Source organism: Ranitomeya imitator, chromosome 2 (genome assembly GCF_032444005.1).
Source record: "Ranitomeya imitator isolate aRanImi1 chromosome 2, aRanImi1.pri, whole genome shotgun sequence".
NCBI classification, from domain to species: domain Eukaryota; kingdom Metazoa; phylum Chordata; class Amphibia; order Anura; family Dendrobatidae; genus Ranitomeya; species Ranitomeya imitator.
Genome location: NC_091283.1, coordinates 668,875,666 through 668,903,010, shown reverse-complemented (window position 1 = coordinate 668,903,010; position 27,345 = coordinate 668,875,666). Strand labels below are relative to the sequence as shown.

The following is a 27,345-nucleotide window of genomic DNA, read 5'->3' as shown; positions in this document are numbered from 1 at the left end:
GGTTGACCATCCCCAGAGCCCTTCCTCCCAACTGCCCAGCCCTCCACCTCCAAAACCAACTTCTCCACCTCGCCACAGTCTTCATCCCAACTCTAACCCAGCTATTCAACCTATCACTAACAACTCATTCAGCGTCTCCCACTCACACACCACCTCCTCACCTCACCCCCCACCTCCTCACCTCACCCCCTATCTGTCGGAGTCCCGCAAGGTTCAGTCCTAGGGCCCCTGCTCTTCTCCATTTACACCTTTACATCTCTGGACCAGATATCACCACCCTATTCACCAGAATCCCTCAATGTCTGTCCGCTATTTCATCCTTCTTCTCTGCTAGATTTCTAAAACTTAACATGGACAAAACATGGTTCATCATCTATCCCCCATCTCACGAACCCCCCAAGAACCTATCCATTACAGTAAACTGCTGCCCACTCTCCCCAGTCCCATAAGTTAGCTGCCTCGGGGTAATCCTTAACACTGATCTCTCCTTCAAACCACATATTCAAGCCCTTTCCACTTCCTGCCACCTTCCACTCGAAAATATTTTCACGGATCCGTACGTTCCTAATCCAAGAGTCTGCAAAACCCCTAGTCCATGCACTCATCTCCTACCTTGACTACTGCAACCTCCTACTCTGTGGCATCCCCTCGAACACTCTCGCACCCCTCCAATCTATTCTAAACTCTGCTGCCCGACTAATCCACCTGTCCCCCGCTATTCCCCGGCCTCTCCCCTCTGTCAATCCCTTCACTGGCTCCCCATTGCCCAGAGACTCCAGTACAAAACCCTAACCATGACATAGAAAGCAATCCATAACCTGTCTCCTCCATACATCTGTGACCTCGTCTCCCGGTACTTACCTGCACGCAACCTCCGATCCTCACAAGATCTCCTACTCTACTCCCCTCTTATCTCCTCTTCCCACAATTGCATACAAGATCTCTCTCCCGCATCACCCCTACTCTGGAGCTCTCTACCACAACATATCACTCTCGCCTACCATCGAAACCTTCAAAAAGAACCTGAAGACCCACCTCTTCCGACAAACCTACAACCTGCAGTAACCACCGATCGACCAAACCATTGCATGACCAGCTCTACCCTCACCTACTGTTTTCTCACCCATCCCTTGTAGATTGTGAACCCTCGCTGGCAGGGTCCTCTATCCTACTGTACCAGTCGTGACTTGTATTGTTTAAGTTTATTTAACTTGTCTTTATGATGTATACCCCTCCTCACATGTAAAGTGCCATGGAATAAATGGCATAATAATTCAATTTGTTATAGATTTTTCGAATGTGTGTGTGTATGGGCTCTTATACACTTGAGAAAAAAAAAACGGTCCGATTTAGGGACTGAAAAAACGGAGGTAAATCATGCGAGTGTCATGCGATATTTTTATTTTATTTTTTTATCGCAACATCCGTATGACATCCGTATTGTTGTCCGATTTTAATGCACTGGTGTCCTTTGAAAAGCTGGCAAATCAGTGCTGTGTACAGTAAAATCACACTGACAGATTAGAATAGAAAAGATAGAATAGATATATACACATAGAATAGGTATACATATATATGTCAGAGTATATAAATATACAGAGCTAGATGGCAGCAAAGCCGGTAATTCAATTGACAGCTTTTGCTATCTCCTTCCCAAACCCGACAGGATATGAGACATGGTTTACATACAGTAAACCATTTAATTTTCCCTTATTTTATTACATATTCCTGACTACTAATGTAAGAAGTGTCTGTGTAAAATTTGGTGGCTTTAGCTGTTAAAATAAAGGGTCAAATCTTGGTAAAAATTGGCGTGGGCTCCCATGCAACTTTCTCCACCAGAGTGGTAAAGCCAGTGACTGAGGGCAGATATTAATAGCCTAGAGAGGGACCATGGTTATAGGACACCTTACGCCTAACCCCCCACCCCCCCAGCTAGTACTAGTAAATGGTTAATAAAACACACACACACATTAGGAAAAAACTATTTTAGTGAAATAAAGACACGGTGTTGTAATAGTTTATTATAAACTCAATCCAATTGATGACCCTTATCACCTGAAACAAAGTTAAAATAAAAAAAACAATATCCCATAATTGTGCTGATGTAAAGGAGACATGTGGGAAATGTTATTTATTAATTATTTTGTGTGACATATCTCTGTGATTTAAGGGCATAAAAATTCAAAGTTGGAAAATTGCTAAATTTTCACCAAATTTTAGTTTTTTCACAAATAAACGCACGTTATATCGAATAAATTTTACCACTATCATGAAGTACAATATATCACGAGAAAACCATGTCAGAATCGCCAAGATCCGTTGAAGCGTTCCAGAGTTATAACCTCATAAAGGGAATTATGGGGAATTAATGGAAAGCAGGGGAACGTAGCTACCTAGACTTGCGGTGCTGCGCCCCCTGCTGGCATAACCTCAGATGAACTGTAGCGTGAGAAAATATTCAGAAAAATTCCCGCGCTAGAGTTCATACGAGGTTATGCCAGCAGGGGGCGCAGCACCGCAAGTCTAGGTAGCTACGTTCCCCTGCTTCCATTCATTCCCCAGTTTTTACAGGCAGGAGCATAGCTGCCTTAGCAGGCTCCTGGCTGTAAAAATCTTTAACCCCTTCTGATGGATTTACATCGTGGGACAAGACTAAAAGATGGAAGGTATGGGATATTGTTATATTTTAACCCCTTAAGCCCCGAGGGTGGTTTGCACGTTAATGACCGAGCCAATTTTTACAATTCTGACCACTGTCCCTTTGAGGTTATAACTCTGGAACGCTTCAACGGATCTTGGCGATTCTGACATGGTTTTCTCGTGATATATTGTACTTCATGATAGTGGTAAAATTTATTCGATATAACGTGCGTTTATTTGTGAAAAAACTAAAATGTGGTGAAAATTTAGCAATTTTCCAACTGAATTTTTATGCCCTTAAATCACAGAGATATGTCACACAAAATAATTAATAAGTAACATTTCCCACATGTCTACCTTACATCAGCACAATTTTGGAACCAAAATTTATTTTTGTTAGGGAGTTATAAGGGTTAAAAGTTGACCAGCAATTTCTCATTTTTACAACACCAATATTTTTTAGGGACCACATCACAATTGAAGTCACTTTGAGGGGTCTATATGATAGAAAATAACCAAGTGTGCCACCATTCTAAAAACTGCACCCCTTAAGGTGCTCAAAACCACATTCAAGAAGTTTATTAACCCTTCAGGTGTTTTACAGGAATTTTTGGAATGTTTAAATAAAAATGAACATTTAACTTTTTTCATAAACAATTTACTTCAGCTCCAATTTGTTTTATTTTACCAAGGGTAACAGGAAAAAAAAATGGACCCCAAAAGTTGTTGTACAATTTGTCCTGAGTACGCCGATACCCCATATGTGGGTGTAAACCACTGTTTGGGCACATGGCAGAGCTCGGAAGGGAAGGAGCGCCATTTGACTTTTCAATGCAAAATTGACTGAAATTGAAACGGGACGCCATGTTGCGTTTGGAGAGCCCCTGATGTGCCCAAACATTGAAAAGTAGACCCCTTAAGGAACATATCTAGATGTGTGGGGAGCACTTTCACCCAACCAGTGTTTCACAGAAGTTTATAATGCAGAGCCGTAAAAATAAAAAATCATATTTTTTTCACAAAAATGATCTTTCGCTCCCAATTTTTTATTTTCCCAAGGGTAAGAGAAGAAATTAGACCACAAAAGTTGTTGTGCAATTTGTCCTGAGTACGCCGATACCCCATATGTGGGGGAAAACCACTGTTTGGGCGCATAGCAGAGCTCGGAAGGGAAGGAGCGCCGTTTGACTTTTCAATGCAAAATTGACTGGAATTAAGATAGGACGCCATGTTGCGTTTGGGGAGCCCCTGATGTGCCTAAACATTGAAACCCCCCACAAGTGACACCATTTTGGAAAGTAGACCCCCTAAGGAACTTATCTAGATGTGTTTTGAGAGCTTTGAACTCCCAAGTGTTTCACTACAGTTTATAACGCAGAGCCGTGAAAATAAAAATTCTTTTTTTTTTTCCACAAAAATGATTTTTTTTTACCCTCAGTTTTGTATTTTCACAAGGGTAACAGGATAAATTGGACCCCAAAAGTTGTTGTCCAATTTGTGCTGAGTACGCTGATACCCCATATGTGGGGGGGAACCACTGTTTGGGCGCATGGCAGAGCTCGGAAGGGAAGGAGCGCCATTTGGAATGCAGACTTAGATGGATTGGTCTGCAGGCGTCACGTTGCATTTGCAGAGCCCCTGATGTACCCAGACAGTAGAAAACCCCCACAAGTGACCCCATATTGGAAACTAGACCTCCCAAGGAACTTATCTAGATGTGTTGTGAGAACTTTGAACCCCCAAGTGTTTCACTACAGTTTACAACGCAGAGCCGCGAAAATAAAAAATCCTTTTTTTCCCCACAAAAATGATTTTTAGCCCCCCAAATTTTTATTTTCCCAAGGGTAACAAGAGAACTTGGACCCCAAAAGTTGTTGTCCAATTTGTCCCGAGTACGCTGATATCCCATATGTTGGGGTAAACCCCTGTTTGGGCGCACGGGAGAGCTCGGAAGGGAAGTAGCACTGTTTTACTTTTTCAACGCAAAATTGGCTGGAATTGAGATCGAACGCCATGTCGCGTTGGAGAGCCCCTGATGTGCCTAAACAATGGAAACTCCCAATTCTAACTGAAACACTAATCTAAACACACCCCTAACCCTAATCCCAACAGTAACCCTGACACACCCCTAACTCTTATCCAAACCCTAATCCCAACCGTAAATGTAATCCAAACCCTAGCCCTAACGGGAAAATGGAAATAAATACATTTTTTTTTTTTTATTATTATTATTTTTCCCTAAGTTTGATTTACTTTTATAGCGGATTTTTATGATAGCTGTCACACACTAAAAGACGCTTTTTATAGCAAAAAAGTTGAGACCTATAATTTTTCCATATTTTGGTCCACAGTCATGTGAGGTCTTGTTTTTTGCGGGACGAGTTGACGTTTTTACTGGTAACATTTTCTGACACTTGACAGTTTTTGATCGCTTTTTATTCCGATTTTTGTGAGGCATAATGACCAAAAAGCAGCTATTCATGAAATTCTTTTGGGGGAGGCGTTTATACCGTTCCGCGTTTGGTAAAGTGGATGAAGCAGTTTTATTCTTCCGGTCAGTACAATTACAGCGATACCTCATTTATATAATTTTTTTTATGTTTTGGTGCTTTTATGCGATAAAAACTATTTTATAGAAAAAATAATTATTTTGGCATCGCTTTATTCTCAGGACTATAACTTTTTTTTATTTTTTTGCTGATGATGCTGTATGGTGGCTCGTTTTTTGCGGGACAAGATGACGTTTTCAGCGGTACCATGGTTATTTATATCAGTCTTTTTGATCGCGTGTTATACCACTTTTTGTTCGGCGGTATGATAATAAAGCGTTGTTTTTTGCCTCATTTTTTTTTTTCTTACGGTGTTTACTGAAGGGGTTAACTAGTGGGACAGTTTTATAGGTGGGGTCGTTACAGACACGGCGATACTAAATATGTGCTCTTTTATTGTTTTTTTTTAATTTATTTTATTTAGATAAAGAAATGTATTTATGGGAATAATTTTTTTTTTTTTTCTTTATTTAGGTTTTTTTTTTTTTTTTTTTACACATTGAAATTTTTTTTTTTTTTTACTTTGCCCCAGGGTGGGACATCACAGATCGTTGATCTGTCAGTTTGCACAGAACTCTCAGATCAACGATCTGACTTGCAGTGCTGCAGGCTTACCAAGCGCCTGCTCTGAGCAGGCACTTGGTAAGCCACCTCCCTCCCTGCAGGACCCGGATGCCGTGGCCATTTTGGATCCCAGCCTTGCTGCAGGGAGGAAGGTAGGAGACCCTCGCAGCAACGCAATCACATCGCGTTGCTGCGGGGGTCTCAGGGAAGCCCGCAGGGAGCCCCCTCCCTGCGCGATGCTTCCCTGCACCGCCGGCACATCGCGATCATGTTTGATTGCAGTGTGCCGGGGGTTAATGTGCCGGGTGCGGTCCGTGACCGCTCCTGGCACATAGTTCCGGATGTCAGCTGCGATAGGTAGCTGACACCCGGCCGCGCTCCTCCCGTGAGCCCGGCCGATCGCATACGACGTACTATCCCATCGCTGGGAATTAAGTCCCAGGGCACCTTGACGGGATAGTACGTAATATGGGATTAAGGGGTTAACTTTGTTTCAGGTGACAAGGGTCTTCAATTGGATTGAGTGTATAATAAACTATTACAACACCATGTGTCTTTATTTCATTAAAATAGTTTTTTCCTAATGTGTGTGTGTTTTATTAACCCTTTACTAGTATTGGATTAATAATGGATTGGTGTCTTATTGACACCTCTCCATTATTAACCAGGCTTAATGTCACCTTACAATAGCAAGGTGGCATTAACCCTTTATTACCCCATATCCCACCGCTACTCGGGAGTGGGAAGAGAGTGGCCAAGTGCCAGAATAGGTGCATCTTCCAGATGTGCCTTTTCTGGGGTGGCTGGGGGCAGATGTTTTTAGCCAGGGGGGGGGGCAATAACCATGGACCCTCTCCAGGCTATTAATATCTGCCCTCAGTCACTGGCTTTACCACTCTGGCGGAGAAAATTGCACGGGAGCCCACGCCAATTTTTTCCATGATTTAACCCTTTATTTTAACAGCTAGAGCCACCATATTTGACACAGACACTTCTTACATTAGTAGTCAGGAATATGTGTATGTCCCTGATCTCAGCTTTTAGTGGAGATGAATCTGTGCTGCCCTTTATGTACATGCTCAGTAGTGAAGCAGGGCTGTGGAGTCAGGGAAATGTCCTATAAATGTCTGTTCTGTTTCTGATCTCAGCTTTTAGTGGAGATGAATCTGTGCTGCCCTTTATGTACATGCTCAGTAGTGAAGCAGTGCTGTGGGGTCAGGGAAATGTCCTATAAATGTCTGCTCTGTCCCTGTTCTTGGCTTTTAGTGGAGATGAATCTGTGCTGCCCTTTATGTACATGCTCAGTAGTGAGGCAGTGCTTGGGAGTTGTAGGTTTGGCTTACGGTCTTCACAACCCTGCCTTACGTGTTTAATATTTCTGGTGGTTTTAATTTTTTTTTTCCCCCTTTTTAAGGTAAAAATGGCTGTCCCACCATCTTACGCAGACCTTGGAAAGTCTTCTAGAGACATTTTCAGCAAAGGATATGGTAAGACTTTAAAGTAGAGTAAAGCATGATTCCTGTAATCTCGATACTTGAATGGCCTGATGCACTGCAGTATTCATGAGGCAGCGGTCACACCAATCTGTAACTGCAAAGAACTAGAAAACTGCAAAACAGAAATTCGATAAATTGAAGAGGCAATTACAAACTTAGTTGCATGTAAATGTTTTTAATGGATTCTATTTTCAGGCATTCCCTTAAAAAAAAAATCTCAGCAGTTTTTTGGTTTGTAATCTGACAGCAGCATGATGTAGGGGCTGAGACACTGTTTCCAGTGATGTATCACTTAGTAGGCTCTTTGCTGTCGGTTCAATAAAAATCAGTCATTATCACTACACTGGACTAGGTGACGCTTGACTCCTATTCTAACTCCACACTCGCCACTGATTGGCAGCTTTCTCTCAAAGCACAGTATACCCAGAAAGCTTCCAATACATCTTGTAGGCAGGGTTACGAAGTGCTCAACAGTCCAAGTTCTGCTAGATCTGTAGTAGAAAAACAAAAATACATTGCTGCAGTTGGGGGTCTCTGTCCTTAAATTATGCTGCTACCAGATGGGGTAGTAAAACCTGCTGACAGATTACCGTCAACTAAATATATATATTTTTTTGTTCAGGTTTTGGGCTGGTGAAACTTGATGTTAAGACAAAGTCTGCAAGTGGAGTGGTGAGTAGCGTGAACTGCTGTAGACAGCTTCTCTTCATATTAAAAGGAATGTCATTGGATTTTTTTTTTTTATTTGATGCCACTGCGTTTAGTCCTTTATAAAGCTTATTAACTGCCTTCATTTCACACCCTTAGCCCGGTATACTCGATAAGTCACTTTATAGTTGTATGCAAATCGGCACCAGATGGGTCAATGGGTGGACCAAGACCATTCCTTGCATCATCTGCAATCCTGTCAATCCATCAGCCTGTGATTTTATATTGGTGATCTCACACAGTCTATAGCTTGCTATCGACTTGAAGCTGAAGCCCAACCCTTGCTCATAGCACAGTTGATTTTATTTCCTTGAATAGGGCAATGCCTAAAGCAAACTTGTCAGCAGGATTAAGTAAACTATAGGCATTGTCAGGTTGCTGCTGTTACACTGGTCTTTCCTTGGTTTCTCTGGTTTAGAGCAAGAAGGTATGACTGCCTGCAGTCCTGCCCCATAGCACGGGCATATCATTAGCTGATCACCTCTAACACTGATTACACAAAAACCACAAGATGGATTTCTTCACTACAGGTATAATTTTAATCACTGTAACAACGCCAACCTGGCAGTGTCTGTAGGTTACTTAGCAAAATCCTGCTGACAGGTTCCCTTTAAGTGTTTTCCATAAATCGGATAATCCCTTTCCTATGGCTGCAGTTTGTTTTAACCCCTTAATCCCATATGACGTACTATCCTGTTGAGGTGACCTGGGACTTAATTCCCAGTGATGGGATAGTATGTCATAGTCGATCGTCTGCGCTCACTAGGGAAGCGCGGCCGATCGCCGCCGGGTGTCAGCTGATTATTACAGCTGACATCCGGCACCATGTGCCAGGAACGATCACAGACCGCTCCCGGCACATTATCCCCAGGACCGCTGCGATCAAACATGAACGGAGCATTCCGGCGGCATAGGGAAGCCCCCTCCCTGCGTGCTTCCCTAAGACACTCGGAGCAACGTGATCACAATGCGTTGCTCCGAGGGTCTCCTACCTCCTCCTCCCTGCAGGCCCGGATCCAAAATGGCCACGGGGGGTCTTCCAGGTCCTGCTGTGCCTGTGATTGCTGATCTGACACCGTGCACTGCAACGTGTCAGATCAGCGATCTGTCACTATAATGTGATGCCCCCCCCACAAGTGTAAAAATAAATAAATTAAAAAAAAAAAAAAAATTCCTAAAGAAAAAAAAAAATATAGATATGGAGATAGATATAGAGATAGATATATAGATATAGATATATATATATTCCAATAAATACATTACTTGATCGAAATTAAAAAAAACAATATAAGAACACATTTAGTATCGTCGTGTCCGTAACGACCCAACCTATAAAACTGTCCCACTAGTTAACCCATTCAGTGAACACCGTAAAAAAAGGCAAAAACGACGCTTTATCATATCTCCAAACAAAAAGTGGAATAACACGCGATCAAAAAGACAGATATAAATAACCATGGTACCGCTGAAAATGTCATCTTGTCCCGCAAAGAAACGAGCCGCCATACAGCGTCATCAACGAAAAAATAAGTTATAGTCCTCAGAATAAAGCGATGCAAAAATATTTTTTTATGTTATCGCCAAAACATAAAAAAAATATGAGGTATCGCTGTAATCGTTCTGACCCGAAGAATAAAACTGCTTTATCAATTTTACCAAACGTGGAACGGTATGGCTATATGCACACGTTCAGGATTTCTTGCAGAAATTTCCTGAGCAAAACCGGACATTTTCTGCAAGAAATCCGCATGCGTTTTTCTCGCGGATTTTTCCGGGGGTTCCCAATGCAATAATATAGTGGGAAATCCGCACAATTAATGAACATGCTGCGTATTTTTACTGTGATGCGTTTTTTTGCGGAAAAAAACACATCATGTGCACAAAAATTGCGGAATGCCTTCTAAATGATGGGATGCATAATGTATGCATTTTTTTTTGCGTTTTTATAGCGAAAAATCTGAAACGTGTGCACACAGCTTATAAGCGCCCCCCCCCAAAAGAAATTCATCAATAGCTGGTTTTTGTTCATTCTACCTCACAAAAATCGGAATAAAAAGCGATCAAAAAATGTCATGTGCCCAAAGATGATACCAATAAAACCGTCAACTCGTCACGCAAAAAAAGACCTCACATGACTCTGTGGACCAAAATATGGAAAAATTATAGCTCTCAAAATGTAGGGATGCAAAAGCTATTTTTTTTGCAATAAAAAGCGTCTTTCAGTGTGTGACGGCTGACAATCATAAAAATCCGCTAAAAAAAACCGCTATAAAAGTAAATCAAACCCCCCTTCATCACCCCCTTAGTTAGGGAAAAATAATAAAATGTTAAAATTTATTTCCATTTTTCCGTTAGGGTTGGGGCTACAGTTAGGGTTATGGTTGGGGTTAGGGATAGGGGTGTGTTTGGATTAGGGTTTCAGTTAGAATTGGGAGTTTCCACTGTTTAGGCACATCAGGGGCTCTCCAAACACGACATGGCGTCCGATCTCCAGTCCAGCCAATTCTGCGTTGAAAAAGTAAAACAGTGCTACTTCTAAGCTCTGCCATGTGCCCAATCAGGGGTTCCCCCCCTCCCCCAACACACACACACACACACACACACACACACACACACACACACACACACACACACACACACACACACATATGGGGTATCTGCATACTCAGGGCAAACTGGAAAACAACTTTTGGGGTCCAATTTCTCCTGTTACTTACCCTTGGTGAAAATACAAAACCGGAGGCTAAAAAATTCTTGTGGGGAAAAAATTTTTTTTTTATTTTCACGACTGTGTCCTAAATTGTAGTGAAACACTTAAAGGTTTAAAGTTCTCACAACACTTCTATATAAGTTCCTTGGGGGGTCTAGTTTCCAATATCTGGTAACTTGTGGGGGGGGTTCTACTGTTTAGGTACATCAGGGGCTCTGCAAACGCAGTGTGACATCTGCAGACCAATCCATCAAAGTCTGCATTCCAAACGACGTTCCTTCCCTTCCGAGCTCTGCCATGCGCCCAAACGGTGGTTCCACCCACATCAGCTTACTCGGTATCAGCGTACTCAGGACAAATTGGACAACAACTTTTGGGGTTTAATTTCTCCTGTTACCCTTGGTAAAATAAAACAAATTGGAGCTGAAGTAAATTTTTTGTGAAAAAAGGTTAAATGTTCATTTTTATTTAAACATTCCAAAAATTCCTGTAAAACACCTGAAGGGTTAATAAACTTCTTGAATGTGGTTTTGAGCACCTTGAGGGGTGCAGTTTTTAGAATGGTGTCACACTTGGGTATTTTCTATCATATAGACCCCTCAAAATGACTTCAAATGAGATGTGGTCCCTAAAAAAAAAAAAAGTGTTGTAAAAATGAGAAATTGCTGGTCAACTTTTAACCCTTAACTCCCTAACAAAAAAAAATTTAATTCCAAAATTGTGCTGATGTAAAGTAGACATCTGGGAAATGTTACTTATGAAGTATTTTGTGTGACATGTCTCTGATTTAAGGACATAAAAATTCAAAGTTGGAAAATTCCAAAATTTTCAAAATTTTTGCCAAATTTCCAGTTTTTTCCCAAATAAACACAGGTAATATCAAACACTTTACTACTATCATGAAGTACAATATATCACAAGAAAGCATTGTCAGAATCATCAGGATCCGTTGAAGCGTTCCAGAGTTATAACCTCATAAAGGGACAGTGGTCAGAATTGTAAAAATTGCCACAGTCATTAACGTGCAAACCACCTTGGGGGTTAAGGGATTAAAATAAGAAGGAAAAAAAATGTTTTCCCAATAACACATGACTCAGAGAGAGGGAGATGATCTGCTCTTCCAGGACACTAAAGCTTCAATTAGTTATCTGTACTTTAACCCCTTCATGAGCTAGCCTATTTTGACCTTAATGACCTGGCCGTTTTTTGCAATTCTGACCAGTGTCCCTTTATGAGGTAATAACTCAGGAACGCTTCAACGGATCCTAGCGGTTCTGAGATTGTTTTTTCGTGACATATTGGGCTTCATGTTAGTGGTAAATTTAGGTCAATAAATTCTGCGTTTATTTGTGATAAAAACGGAAATTTGGCGAACATTTTGAAAATTTCGCAATTTTCACATTTTGAATTTTTATTCTGTTAAACCAGAGTTGTGACACAAAATAGTTAATAAATAACATTTCCCACATGTATGCTTTACATCAGCACAATTTTGGAAACAAATTTTTTTTTTGCTAGGAAGTTATAAGGGTTAAAATTTGACCAGCGATTTCTCATTTTTACAACGAAATTTACAAAACCATTTTTTTTAGGGACAACCTCACATTTGAAGTCACTTTGAGGGGTCTATATGGCTGAAAATACCCAAAAGTGACACCATTCTAAAAACTGCACCCCTCAAGGTGCTCAAAACCACATTCAATAAGTTTATTAACCCTTCAGGTGCTTCACAACAGCAGAAGCAACATGGAAGGAAAAAATGAACATTTAACTTTAGTCACAAAAATGATATTTTAGCAACAATTTTTTTATTTTCCCAATGGTAAAAGGAGAAACTGAACCACGAAAGTTGTCCAATTTGTCCTGAGTACGCTGATACCTCATATGTGGGGGTAAACCACTGTTTGGGCGCACGGCAGGGCTTGGAAGGGAAGGAGCGCCATTTGACTTTTTGAATGAAATATTGGCTCCGCTCTTTAGCGGACACCATGTCACGTTTGGAGAGCCCCCGTGTGCCTAAATATTGGAGCTCCCCCACAAGTGACCCCATTTTGGAAACTAGACCCTCTCCCCCCCCCCCCCCCCCCAAGGAACTTATCTAGATGCATAGTGAACACTTTAAACCCGCAGGTGCTTCACAGAAGTTTATAACGCAGTCATGAAAATAAAAAAATTTTCTTTCCTCAAAAATGATTTTTTTAGCCTGGAATTTCCTATTTTCCCAAGGGTAACAGGAGAAATTTGACGGCAAAAGTTGTTGTCCAGTTTCTCCTGAGTACGCTGATACCCCATATGTGGGGGTAAACCACTGTTTGGGCAAATGGCGGGGCTCGGAAGTGAAGTAGTGATGTTTTGAAATGCAGACTTTGATGGAATGGTCTTCGGGCGTCACTTTGCGTTTGCAGAGACCCTGGTGTGCCTAAACAGTAGAAACCCCCCACAAGTGACCCCATTTTGGAAATTGGACCCCCCTAAGGAACTTATCTAGATATGTGGTGGGCACTTTGAACCCCCAAGTGTTTCACAGACGTTTACAACGCAGAGCCATGAAAATAAAAAATCATTTTTCTTTCCTCAAAAATGATGTTTTAGCAAGCATTTTTTTATTTTCACAAGGGTAACAGGAGAAATTGGACCCCAGTAATTGTTGCACAGTTTGTTCTGAGTATGCTGGTACCCCATATGTGGGGGTAAACCACTGTTTGGGCGCACGTCGGGGCTCGGAAGTGAGTGAGCACTATTTGACTTTTTGAATACAAGATTGGCTGGAATCAATGGTGGCGCCATGTTGCGTTTGGAGACCCCTGATGTGCCGTAACAGTGGAAACCCCTCAATTCTACCTCCAACACTAACCCCACCACAACCCTAATTCCAACCCTAAGGCTATGTGCCCACGTTGTGGATTCGTGAGATTTTTCAGCACCATTTTTAAAAAATCCGTGGGTAAAAGGCACTGCGTTTTACCGCGGATTTCCAGTGTTTTTTGTGCGGATTTCACCTGCGGATTCCTATTGAGGAACAGGTGTAAAACGCTGCGGAATCCGCACAAAGAATTGACGTGCTGCGGAAAATACAACGCAGCGTTTCCGCGCGGTATTTTCCGCACCATGGGCACAGCGGATTTGGTTTTCCATAGGTTTACATGGAACTGTAAACCTGATGGAACACTGCTGCGAATCCGCAGCGGCCAATCCGCACCGTGTGCACATAGCCTAATTCTAAAGGTATGTGCACACGCTGCAGAAAACACTGCAGATCCGCAGCAGTTTCCCATGAGTTTACAGTTCAATGTAAACCTATGGGAAACAAAAATCGCTGTACACATGCTGCAGAAAATCTGCACGGAAATGTAGCGGTTTACATTCCGCAGCATGTCGCTTCTTTCTGCGGATTCCGCAGCGGTTTTACAACTGCTCCAATAGAAAATAGCAGTTGTAAAACCGCAGTGAAATGCGCAGAAAAACCGCGGTAAATCCGCCGCGGTTTAGCACTGCGGATTTATGAAATCCGCTGCAGAAAAATCAGCAGATGACAAGAATACGTGTGCACATACCGAAACCCTAATTCTTACCCCAACCTTAGTGGGGAAAAAAAAGTATTTATTTTATTATTGTCCCTACCTATGGGGGTGACAAAGGGGGTGGCGGTCATTTACTATTTTTTTTATTTTGATCACTGTGATAGGTTTTATCACAGTGATCAAAATGCACATTGGAACGAATCTGCCTGCCCGCAGATTCGGCGGGCGCACTGCGCATGCGCCCGCCATTTTGGAAGATGTCGGCGCCCATGGAGAAGACGGACGGACCCCAGGAGGCTCAGTAAGTATGATGGGGTGGGGGGGAGCACGGGGGGGGGGGGGGGTGGATTGGAGCACGGGGGGGGGGTGGATTGGAGCACGGGGGGGGGGGGGGGTGGATTGGTGCACGGGGGGGTGGATTGGTGCACGGGGGGGGATTGGAGCACGGGGGGAGCGGACAGGAGGACGGAGGGGAGCGAAGCACTGTACAGGACAGATTGGTGGCTTGGGGGGGCGATCGGTGGGGTGGGGGCAGACCAGTGTTTCCAGCCATGGCCGATGATATTGCAGCATCGGCCATGGCTGGATTGTAATATTTCACCAGTTTTAATAGGTGAAATATTACAAACCGCTCTAATTGGCAGTTTCACTTTCAACTGCCAATCAGAGCGAACGTAGCCACGGGGGGGGTGAAGCCACCCCCCCTGGGCTAAAGTACCACTCCCCCTGTCCCTGCAGATCGGGTGAAATTGGAGTTACCCATTTTACCGGATCTGCAGGGACGCGATCTTTCCATGACGCCACATAGGCGTCATGGGTCGGATTGGCACTGACTTTCATGACGCCTATGTGGCGTCAAAGGTCGGGAAGGGGTTAAAGAGGAACCCTACAGAGTTCATTCAGGGGAACGATTGAGTCCAGGCATTGAATAAAATACTTGCCCAAGAACTGGCCTGGATGCCATTTGAAACGGTCTGGTTCTGCTCAGGCAAGTTTGTCCAGGAAGCGGTGCTTCTTTGAGGGAAGATGGCTGGTGTGCGTTTAAATGGCTGCTGCATCATCGAGGATCTGTCACAGGACACGCTGGATCATGGTGGTGCGACCTGATGACTAGTGCGCTGATGGCATCTGAGTCTGTGTCCATTTTTATTGCATCCTTATAAAATGGACCGACTCCTAAAATCTAAATTGGGTACAGTAGTACAATGTAGTCTGTGCTGTAAATTGTTTCAATAAGAACTTGAAACAATTTGAACGGCGGTTATGTATATGATATGCATACTCCCGGGCAGAAATTGGCTAGTGGGCGTGGCCATTCCAATACACTTGTGTGGGGTGAGGCCGCGCCCACTAGTCGGGTTCTGCCCAGGAGTATGCATATCATATACATCAGCACTGTTCCACTTGTGAATCATCTGTGCACAGTGCATGCGCCGAGGGGGTTCATAAGTCTGCAGTCAGTGTAACTATTACTACTGACAGCAATCTACCAAAACAGCCTTGTGTATGGGGAATGGAAAGGAAACCAGGCATAGCTTGCAATTAGAACCTTATGTGGGAATGATGGATGAGTAAGGGTGCTGGGCTGTAGTGGGCGACGTCACCGCTCTGCTTTCCGGCTCAGAGCCAGTACAGGAGGAGAGCAGAGCACAGCGCTGGAGGACAGACGGCTGTAGGTAAGTATGTAGTGTTTGTTTTTTTTTACTTTTAGCATGGTAACCAGGGTAAACATCGGGTTACTAAGCGCGGCCCTGCGCTTAGTTACCCGATGTTTACCCTGGTTACCAGTGAAGACATCGCTGGATCGGTGTCACACACGCCGATCCAGCGATGTCAGCAGGAGTCCAGCGACGAAATAAAGTTCTGGACTTTATTCAGCGACCAACGATCTCCCAGCAGGGGCCTGATCGTTGGTCGCTGTCACACATAACGATTTCATTAACGATATCGTTGCTACGTCACAAATGGCAACGATATCGTTAACAATATCGTTATGTGTGAAGGTACCTTTAATGTCTGCATTGCTGATGTCATGTCGGCAGCGTATCGGCTGATACCGGAGCTGAGTAGCAGTGATCCTTTAGTGGTTACAGCATTGTTGAAGTTACAAATGCTGTGGATAGTAACACACTGGCAGCAACAGCAGACAGTCCATACCAGATTGGGGGATGGTGAGAAAAGAACTGTATCCCCCTCCAAACAGCAGCCTGGGATTTTCCAAAGCTTTATTGATACTGAATAAATCCAAAATGTTGTTCCATTTTTTTTTTTTCTTATTTGCATATAGTCACCATGTCTATCCAGAGATTATAATAATTGCAAGGCTTTTCCAACCAGGATCTAACATACCTCCTGAAAGTGTAGCACTGACAGGTCTGCTACACTGCAATGCATAACTATTACATGGTATGAGACCAGTAACTGAACAAGTGAAAGTCAAAAAAATAATTGAAAAATGTTTTGCAACTCAAAATGCTGCTGTTCTGTGAACAAAAAAGTTAGGTCCAGAAATATTTAAAGTTTGTGCGCTGGAGAGATTCAAAAGTCTACAGTCACACAGTGACTGCAGACTTCTCATTTTAGACCGGTCAATCCCTTTAAAAATTCCAAGTTTTTCTAAAATTTTGCCCAAATTTTTTCATAAATACCAATTGTATTGGCCTAAACTCATCACTAACAAAGTACAATGTGTTCTAAAATAAGTCTGAGTGGTATATGTAAGTGTTCAGCATTACTACCACATAAAATAACACGTCAGATTTGAAAAATGGAGTTTTGTCAGGAAGGTGAAAAGTGGCATAAGCAGTAATGCTTTAATATTAATTGGGTATATTGGCAAAACCAAGAAAGTCAGAACCTCCTAAGAGTTGGAATGGCTAAGAGCAGTAAACTATTGACTTTTTCAACTGCACAGCAATTATCAGCGAAGACTGTTTACTTTACCTATTAAGGAATTGAGGTTAAACTTCTGTTCTTTGATTTTATTTTTCAGGAATTTGCAACATCTGGTTCATCAAACACAGATTCTGGGAAAGTGAATGGCAGCTTAGAGACCAAATACAAATGGGGAGAGTATGGACTGACTTTTACAGAGAAGTGGAACACAGATAATACTTTGGGGACAGAAATTACAATTGAAGACCAGGTAAGTAAACATATGTGAGTCATTAGGGCTTTGTCATAGTATTGGTCTGTACATGGAACTTTAGTTACCAATTGCTAATCCTTTCATAGGTGGCTGTAGCCATATGTATGTAATTTATGTCGATCAGACTGAAGTGTTCTCCTGCATATTTTAGGTCTTTTGGTCCTTTTTTGCTTTCCTTGTCATTTTTTTGAATATGTACGGTAATCTGAGCACCACATGTAACCCCACCACCCCCTACAAGCCAGCCCCGGAGCACAAACCTCATTAACGCAAAACTGAATATAAAGATTAAACAACAACCACAAGACTGATTTCATTACCAGGTATCATTTTAATCAGTATAATGGCACCAGCCTGACACTGTCTGTAGGTTACTCGGCACAATCCTTCTGACAGGTTCCCTTTTAAAAGAGGTATCCTGGTACATTTGGTTATTTTTCCCTATTCGGCAAAGAACATATAGGCAGGTAGTTGCTAACTACCGATCTATTCTGTCCTGTGACAATCTCTGCCAGCTCAGATCGGTCACAGACCACTCCTGTCATCGATGTCCCTATTTCTGGTGACCTTGTTGTTGTCACACTGACAGCCAGCACCCCACTGCCTAATTGACAGCTGGCTCCCGGTAATCAGCATGATGTCATCAGTGGATGTCCAATTGTCACAGCAGACCGGAAGAGAAGGTGATGCCCGGTAAAGTGAGATCAAAAGAACCGGATATCACCGCTTGGCAAAACAAGCCACTGCCTGCTTTACAACTACCTGTGTGGAAGTTCTGGGCCAATAGGGAAAAAAAAATAAGTCCTAGATAACCCCTCTAAATTGTTACCAAAATCTTAAATATCATGAAAGGCTTATGTAGTTTCTCTCATCATGTAAAGGATGATTTTTATTTTTTTTTGTATATACCATATTTTTCAGACCGTAAGATGCACTTTTTTTCCCTCCAAATTTGGGAGGAAAGTGTGGGGTGCATCTTAAACTGTGTGCACACGATGCAGAATTTGTGCGGATCCGTAGCGGATTTTTCCGCTGCAGTTCCGCAGTGATTTACAGTACAATGTAAGTCCATAGGGAAAAAAAGCTGTGCTAATGGTGCCAAAAAATCTGCGCTGAATCCGCTGCGGATTGAAAAGAAGTGACTACTGAAAAGTGCAAGTCACTTCTTTTGTGTGGAACTGCAGCGTTTCTGCACCCTTCCATTATAGAAATCCGCAGTGGTAAAAACCGCACAAAATCCGCATTAATTCCGCATCCAAACCACACAAGCCGCTGCAAAGGAATATTCATTATCCGCTTACCCGCCCACCTGTCAGTGCCTACCAGTGGCTGGGGTGCAGCAACTGAAGATTCCTTCACTTAAACAGCGGACCCACATTATTTCCCCATCGTCAGATTCCTGCAGCGGCTGGGGAGATTGTGTTTGTTAGAGAAGGAGCGTGGCAGGAGTCGTGTGTCACAGGAGAGATCGCCACACTCGCATACCTGACAGCACAGCGCGGGCTGTGCTGATGCCGAGTGCTCCCATCAATATAGGACCTGTGATGAGGTAATGAAGAGGGTGGGCTGGAGCATCACATAATAGCACAGAGCCCTCCCTGTTCATTGTCACCACAGGTCCTGCAGACACTGCACTAGAAACAATGCAGCTTCCTCTTACAGGACCTGTGGTGAGGTAATAAGAGGGGGGTCCTGTAAGCTGTAGCAAGAGATGCTTTCGGTTTTCTAGTGTCGCTGGCTGCAGGACCTGCACTGATGTGAGCACAGCCTGTACAAGTAAGAATTAAGTTTAGTAATTACAACACAAAAAAGCACTCTGCCACTCCTGTGGTGAACTATAACTCCCAGCAAGCCATAAGATCTGCAGAACATGCTGGGAGTTATAGTTCTCCCATAGGATGTTAAAGCTGCAATCCAGTGATATTTTTTAGTGCTGGAGTGGTGCTTTAAATATAAGCCCTGTGCCCCCATTCTAATACTCACCCTCCAGCGTCTTCATATAGTACTTCACAGACACCACACTGGTCCCGCAGCGCCATCTTCTACCCGTAGCTTCCAACATAACATGCTGTTATATATAACATTATATATAACATTATTATATAACATTCTGAGATAGAGATATATATATATATATATATATATATATATATATATATATATATATATATATATATATATATATATATATATATATATATACCCCGTATATATATTATAACACCACATATAATATTTATATCGCACCATTAATTCCATCGTGCTGTACATTAGACAGGGTTACATCAAAATACTAATATCACTTACAGTAAACAGAATTAACAATGACAGACTGATACAGAGGGGAGATGACCCTGCTCTTGCGTGCTTACATTCTGCAGGAATGGGGGAAGGAGACAGTAGGTCGGGGGTTGCAGTAGCTCCAATGGTGTTGAGTTGGCCGTGTGGTCATTGCAGGTTGTTAGCTTCTTTGAAGAGATGGGTTGTCATGTTCCGTTTGAAGGATCCTATTGTGGATAACCGGACGTGGTGGGGTACAGAATTCCAGATGATGGGGGATATTCGGGAGAAGTCTTGGAGGCAATTGGGTGAGGAGCGAATAAGCATGGAGGAGAGAAGGAGGTCTTGGGAGGACCGGAGATCATGCGAGGGAAGATGTTGAGAGATTAGTTTGGAAATGTATGGAGGATATAGGTTATAGATGGCTTTGTAGATTAGTGTTAGAAGTTTAAACTTGATACGCTGGGAAATTGGGAGCCAGTGAAGGGATTTGCAAAGAGGGGAAGCAGGAGTTTAGCGAGAAGAGATTAGTCAGGCAGCAGAGTTGAGGATGGACTGGAGAGGTACAGGAGTGTTAGAAGGTAGGCCACAGAGGAGGATGTTGCAATAGTGGAGATGGGAGATTAGGGCATGCACAAGCATTTTGGTAGTGAGGGTTGAGGAAAGGATGGATTCTGCAAATATTTTTGAGCTGGAGGTGTCGAGATCTTGGATGTGCGGTTTGAAGGACAGGGCAGAGTCAAGGCTTACTCCGAGGCAGCGGATTACTGGGATAGGGGAAAGTGTGAATTCATTTATTGTGATAGATCAGGTAGGGAGGGTATGAAAGATGGAGGAAAGATTAATCCAGATTAGTCCACATTGAGTTTGAGGAAGCAAGAGGAGAAGGAGTATATGGCTGATAGACAATCTGGGATTCTGGAGAGCAGAGGTGACATCTGGGCCAGAGATGTAGATCTGAGTGTCATTGGCATATAGATGGTACTGGAAGCCATAGGACTTTGATTTGTCCCAGGCCAAGGGTATAGATTGAGAAGAGAAGGGGTCCTAGGACCGAGCCTTGAGGAACACCAACAGAGAGGGGGCGAGATGAAGAGGTAGTATGGTAGTAGGAAACGCTAAATGTTGGGTTGGTAAGATATGAGGAGATCCAAGATAGGGCATGGTCTTTGACACCAAAGGAAGAGATGATCTGTAGTAAGGGGCGGTGGTCAACTGTATCGAAGGCAGAGGACCGGTCTAGTAGGAGGAGTATAGAGAATTGTCTGTTAGCTTTGGTTATAAGTAAGTCGTTCGTAAGTTTGATCATGGCAGTCTCAGTGGAATGGTGGGGACGGCAGCCAAATTGTAGGTTGTCGAAGAGCGAGTTAGATGCAAGGTGAGAGGAAAGTTCAGCGTGGACGTGCTACAAATGAGTTTGGAAGCAAATGGGAGCAAAGATATGGGGCGATAGCTAGATATAGCGCTCAATTCAAGGGAAGGCTTTTTGAGGATAGGTGTGATTGAGGCATGTTTGAAAGCAGAGGGAAAGGTACGAGAAGCAGGTGATAGATTGAAGAGATGGGTTAGGAATGGGATTAGTGTGGTGGTGAGGTTGGGGAGGAGGTGGAATGGGATTGGGTCAAATGCACAAGTGGTGAGGTGTGATTTTTAGAGAGATGATGAGCAAGTTGTCCTTCAGTGATTTTAGATAGGGAAGTTATGGGGTTAGGGCATTGGTTTGGAGGGGGCAGTGGTGGGCGGAGTAGTGAGTTAAAAATGTTGAAAACTGTTTGGGATTGTGGGATAAGGAACATACAAGGGATGTAAAAGTAGGCCTGTTTAGCAGAGGTTAGAGCTGATTTGAATAGGAGTGTTGCTTGTTTGAGTGCAGTGAAATCATCTTGCGAATGCGTTTTCTTGCAACGCCTTTCTGCAATTCTGGATACTTTCCGAATAGCATGTTATTTATGTTAGTAAATATTTTACCACATTTTTTGCTTCAAATATTTTTTGCCCTATTTTCCACCTCTAAAATCTGGGTGCGTCTTAGTCTGAAAAATACGGTACACTATAATTCAGCTGTGTCGAATTCGGTTTTAGTATTGTTGAATGGTCTTTCTTTTTTTTTTTTTTTAAACAGCTAGCTAAAGGCTTGAAGTTGACATTTGACACAACATTTTCACCGAACACAGGGTAAGTGTATTCAGTGTATATTCTTAAGAATAAAATAAAATGAAATCTTGAGAACTGCCTTGTGTACTGATTTTCTCTCATCCGAGAGCTGATATTTATTTATTTTATTTTTTTGTGGTTAAGTGATTGATCAGGATGAAACTTGACTAATAAGTGTTAAAGGGTTGGTCCAGTACCAAAAATGTCCTGATCCTGCTTATTGTGGTGTTTTGCTTCACTTCTTGTGACATTTTCATGAGTTTCACACAGGAGGCTGGAGCTGCACTCACTCTCCACATTGTCTATTGCCCCTTATGGAACCAGACGTCATCAGGGCGCGACACTTACAGCCTATCTACCCCCTGACGATCTATGTATGGTATTTTCTAATAAAGCCGATTACAAAAGTGACTAAGGTGTAAAGGTAGATGTTTAGAAAGGACATTTAGGTCCCGAACCAACCCTTTAATCTTCAGTTGAAGTTTATTACATGGTCAATTTGTGTATTACCATACACTTGATCCCAGACATATGCTTGTCTGCAAGGAAGGCAGCTTGGTCTTCAGGCTGGAAGAACTATAGCAGATGTTGTTGGCATAGTTTAGCTACATGCTCTCCCCTGCATCATAAGATGGTGACAGTTATTTATTTATTTTTATTGGCAGCCATTTATAGTATGGACTCCTTTCAACTGTTATAGAGGGCAACAATCCCCACTCTAATGCCTATGTATTTAAGAGTTGTGCTACAATTTTGCATGCATTTGGTGTTGCAGACATTATTGAAATGAATACCTTTGCAATTTCAACATATTAAAATGATGCTACATTCAAGAGACATGTACTTTTTTTTTTTTTAAGGGGATCCTGTCACCAGCTTTTTTTTTTTTTTGCTTTCTTAACCATCTCCTTTTGCATGCAGCGCGGGACATAAATAAAGCACTTTTTTTCCCTTCACCCATGACAGCCCACCTAAAAGAGGGATCCACCTACCAAGCACAGGAAAGCTACTGAAATAAGAGGGCTGCAGCCCACCTGCATCAGTTGGTTTCCTGTTCTTGATGAAAAGCTTGTGCTGAAATCCCGTGGTGAAGATGGAAGAGGCGATATCTTACCCTTGCCCTGTCTCGGCATCCGGAAGAGCAGGCTCCATGCCTGTGGTGCTGGCCTTTAGGTGCTGGGTGGTATACTGAAGGTGATAGAGAGGCGCAGGAAGTGATAATGAGCCCCGCAAGGCTCCCTGGGATTGGGCATACCTGAGTGACATCACAGGGGAGTGCTGTGTAAGATGGAGGCGCCCTATGTGAGCACCGCTGACCAGGGTGCATGGGGAAATCGCGCGTCCTGGTTAGATCTAGTGTGAGATGAGCATCAGAGAGGTAACCGGATGAGTCCAACAAGGAAGGAAGCACTGTGGGTCCAACATAAATTGGGGACAGACAACAGAGGGAGTGTTCTCCTTCTTTAGGTGCCATGGAGGATCAGCAGCATGGACATAACAAAAGGGGGCAGCCATTCAAGTGGCAGGAGCAGCAGCCATCAGTTAGAGATGCAGAATGTCTTGGTACTCCTCAGTGTCCAGAGAGGATGACTCATGTATCGCAGAACAGCCTCTGAATGTCACCATTTTTAGTGCGCCCCCTTGTTTTTGCTCAATCGCTAGGGAAGGCCTAAAAAAATCTAGTGCTAAGAAGAACAGAGAATGTGTGCTATGTAAAACCCCCACTAGCAGTAGACCGGCAGAAAAGGTCTCCTGTTCAAATAGCTTTCACAAGATAATTAGTGAGGAAACCCCCTGACTTTGCCTAAAACTTAATATGTGATTTATATTTTTTTTATAATAGAGAGATATATTTTTTTTAATATTTAGTACCCCAGAATCTTCAGAGACCTCCCTAAGAGATCCATTGGATAAAAAAGCAGTTGGATATCTGAAACACACAAAGGAAGCAGCAGCACGGGTCTGAGACTGGCGATTGCCAGAACCTATACTGCCCATTCCCTTATCATTGGGCTGCAGCAAGTGGAGGAACATCTCAGAAAGATTTTGGCCAACCTGCCTTTTATTACAAGGAGTCGCAACATTTCTGGCAGAACCATCTGCAGACTCTTTAAGGCTAGCTGGCTGCATCTGCTGGTTTGTCCAATGCAGCAGCAAGACTGTTTTTTTAGACTGAATGAAGGGCTCCTGGGCAGCCTTTGAGCAACAAACCAAACTATGCTCTTTCCTGTCTGATGGCAAATTTTTGTTTGGGAATTGTACGATACCTTAGAAAAGGTCAGCGATAAGGGCTTTCCCAGATTTTTCACAGGTGATGCAAGGAAGGCTTCCTTTCAGAGGAAAAGTTATAATAGGGGATGTCCTCCTGTGGTGAGAAGGTAGTGGGAGTTCAAACGTAGGCTAGAGTCCAGACTTGCGTTAAGAGGTACATCTTCAACATCCAAGAAATCCTCTCAATGATGCCAGGCTACAAGTAGGGGGAAGGCTTTCCCTTTTCATTCAGATATGGGAGTACATCTCGTCCAGCCCTTGGATTCTGGACATAAGGGAAGGTCTAAGGCTATGTGCACACGTTCAGGAATTTTCACCTTTTTTTTTTCGCTATAAAAGCGCTATAAAACTGTGAAAAAAGACGCATACATTAAGCATCCATTTATTAGAATGCATTCCGCATTTTTTGTGCACATGCTGCGTTCTTTTCCACGGTGGAATAGCATTCCGGAAAAAAACGCATGTTCGTTTTTTGTGCGGAATCGCGGGGATTCTGCACACATAGGAATGCATTGATCTGCTTACTTTCCGCATGTGGCTATACCCACCATGCGGGAAGTGAGCGGATCATGTGCAGTTGGTACCCAGGGTGGAGGAGAGGAGACTACCCTCCAGGCCCTCGGAGCCTTATAATTGTAAAAAAAAAATTAAATAAAAAATCATGATATTCAAACCTTCCAGCATCCCCAGCAGTCTTACCGCTCCTCGCGATGCTCGCATTCCTAGGAGACCGCTACGTCATCTGGGGTCATCGCCGCTAGGCATTACTGGGAGCAGGAGCATCGCGAGGAGCAGGAAGACTGCCAGGGACAAGGGAAGGTGAGAATATCACGACTTTTTATTTTTAACATTAGATCTTTTTACTATTGATGCTGCATTGGAATACTGTGTGAGGAAGAAAGAAAGGAGATTTTATTCCCCTTGCTTTGATTAAAAAAAAAACTGTTAATTCAGAAAAGTCAGTTATCTGAAGAACCTCAACCGTTGAGTAAAAAATCAGACCTTCAAAAAAGGAATTGATGAGCACAACATCTTTCACAATTGTTTCATGGTGGTCATCAACTTAAAGAATGCTTATCACAATCCCAATTCATCTAGACCATAAAACATACGAAAGTGGCCCTGTGTGTACAGGGGAAAATCGGACATTACCAATTCAGAGCCCTTCCATTCAGTTTGTGGCTCCAAGGATCTTCACCAAGGAAATGGCCAAGATGACTGCCTACCTTTTACGTCCTTGACACCAATATTGTTCCTTACTTAGATTTCCCCACTATGAGGAAGTTGTCTGAGGACCACTATGCAACACAACTGAGATGTGAGAGTCATCTTAAAAGATCTTGGCTGGATGGTGAAAGCTAACAAGTCGAGGCTAAATCCAGTAAGAATAGTCATTCCTGGGGTTCATTATAAATTCCAAACTTCATACTTGTTTTTTTACCTGAGGACATAATGGACAAGGTAGTAGACCTGGCCTCGGCAGCATTAGAAGTTCCAAAAATTACCCTAAGGAAGCAATGTCCCTGTTAGGAACCCTGTTTTTTCTAATACCTGTTAGAAACCCTAACATCATGCATTCCAGCAGTAAGGTGGGTCCAGCTCCACACGTGGCAGCATCAGTGGGAAATTCTGTGTGCACAGAGGTTGCTAAAAGGACATCTAGAAGGAAAGGTGGAACTTTAGAAACCAGAAACTCCCTCTCATGATAGGTTTGCGTTGTCTGCCCAACATCAGGGGTTCAATGGATAAACTACTGTCACAACCGATGCGAGCAATTTAGGTTGGGGGGCACACCTCAGGGCACTTTCAGCTTCTTTGTCACTTTTTGGAAGGTGTCAATCTTCCAACCTGAAAGAGTTGTGGGCTGTAGAAAGAGCTCTAAAAAGTTTTTGTTTTGTTTTTTTTCCTCCTTGGTCACCAAGTCCGTGTCATATCAGGCAACCGGCCTATGGTGGTGTATGTCAACCACCAGGGGGGGAACAAGGTCCCACTCCCTAAAGGAACCAGCAAACTGATTCTTCCAGCTGGCAGAGCAACACCTTTTGTCTCCAACAGTGCTGCACATAAAGGGGACAGAACACCAAGGCAGACTTCTTAATCGGCAGTAGACTGAGACAAGGGGAATACACCCTAAATTTCCAGTGGTTTCAATGGATAATTCTCTCATGGGAGATGCCAGAAATAGACCTATTTGCTGACAAACAGAACAGGAAAGTAAAAAAATAAAAAATTCTGTTCACTAAACCCGGGAAAACCCGCATGGGGTAGATGCCCTTCACATCCTCTGGAACTTCTGGATTGCATATGCCTTTAATCCAATAGCTGATCCCAGCAGTCATGAAGATCAGGGAGGATCAGGCAAGGGTGTTTTTGATTGCTACACTTTGGCCAAAAAGACCATGGTTTTCTCTATTGCGGATAAGCTCAGTGCCGAATCCATGGATCTTGCCGGAGATCCCAGACCTTCACACTCGGGGTCCAGTATGCCACTCTCAAGTGAAGGGCTTCCATCTAGCAGCATCGAATTTGAAAGGGCAATACGGAGTCTGAACGTTTTTGTTTTTTTTGTTTTGTTTTTTCTCCAGGGTTAGGCTATGTGCACCCGTTCAGGATTTTTCGCGTTTTTTCGGCCGTTTTCCGCGGGAAAAATGCTTAAACGCATACATAAGCATCCCGTCATTTTTAATGCATTCTGCAATTTTTGTGTACATGATGCTTTTTTTCCGTGAAAAAAAAGCGCATCGCGATATAAAACGCGGCGTGTTCATTAATTTTGCGGATTTTTTGCATTTTTCCCACTATTTAATGCATTGGGAAGCTCTGGAACAAAACGCACAAAAAAACCCGTCAAAAACGCATGCGGATTTCCTGCAGAAAAAGTCCGATATTGTTGAGGAAAGTTCTGCAGAAAATCCTGACGTGTGCACATAGCCTTAGTCTCCACTTTAAAGAGTAGAAATTCTAGAACGAAAATGTCTGGGGGGAAAAAAGGCTCTAGTAGGTTCCTTTAGTGATGAGCGAGTGTACTTGTTGCTCAGGTTTTTCCGAGCACGCTCGGGTGGTCTCTGAGTATTTGTTAGTGTGTGGAGATTTAGTTTGTCACCGCAGCTGCATGTTAGACAGCTTGATTACATGTGGGGATTTCCTAGCAACCAGCAACCACCACATGTGCTCAGCCTGGCTAACAGCTGTAAATCATGCAGCTTGTATCAACAAAAACTAAATCTCCGAACACTAACAAATACTCGGCTATCACCTGAGCGTGCTGGGGAAAACCCGAGCAACGAGTACTCTCGCTCAT

General features: G+C 43.0%; 1 protein-coding gene across 1 annotated transcript in view; it reads left to right on the top strand.

Annotated features, from left to right (window-relative positions):
• The window catches only part of VDAC2 (voltage dependent anion channel 2), a 71,428-nt gene that overhangs the window by 20,686 nt on the left and 23,397 nt on the right, over window positions 1–27,345 (top strand). The window contains exons 2-5 of the mRNA XM_069753019.1: window positions 7,171–7,243; window positions 7,875–7,924; window positions 17,184–17,336; window positions 21,742–21,794. Coding sequence (XP_069609120.1) covers window positions 7,177–7,243; window positions 7,875–7,924; window positions 17,184–17,336; window positions 21,742–21,794 — 323 coding nt within the window. The 5' untranslated portion in view covers window positions 7,171–7,176. The remainder of the gene's footprint in view (window positions 1–7,170; window positions 7,244–7,874; window positions 7,925–17,183; window positions 17,337–21,741; window positions 21,795–27,345) is intronic.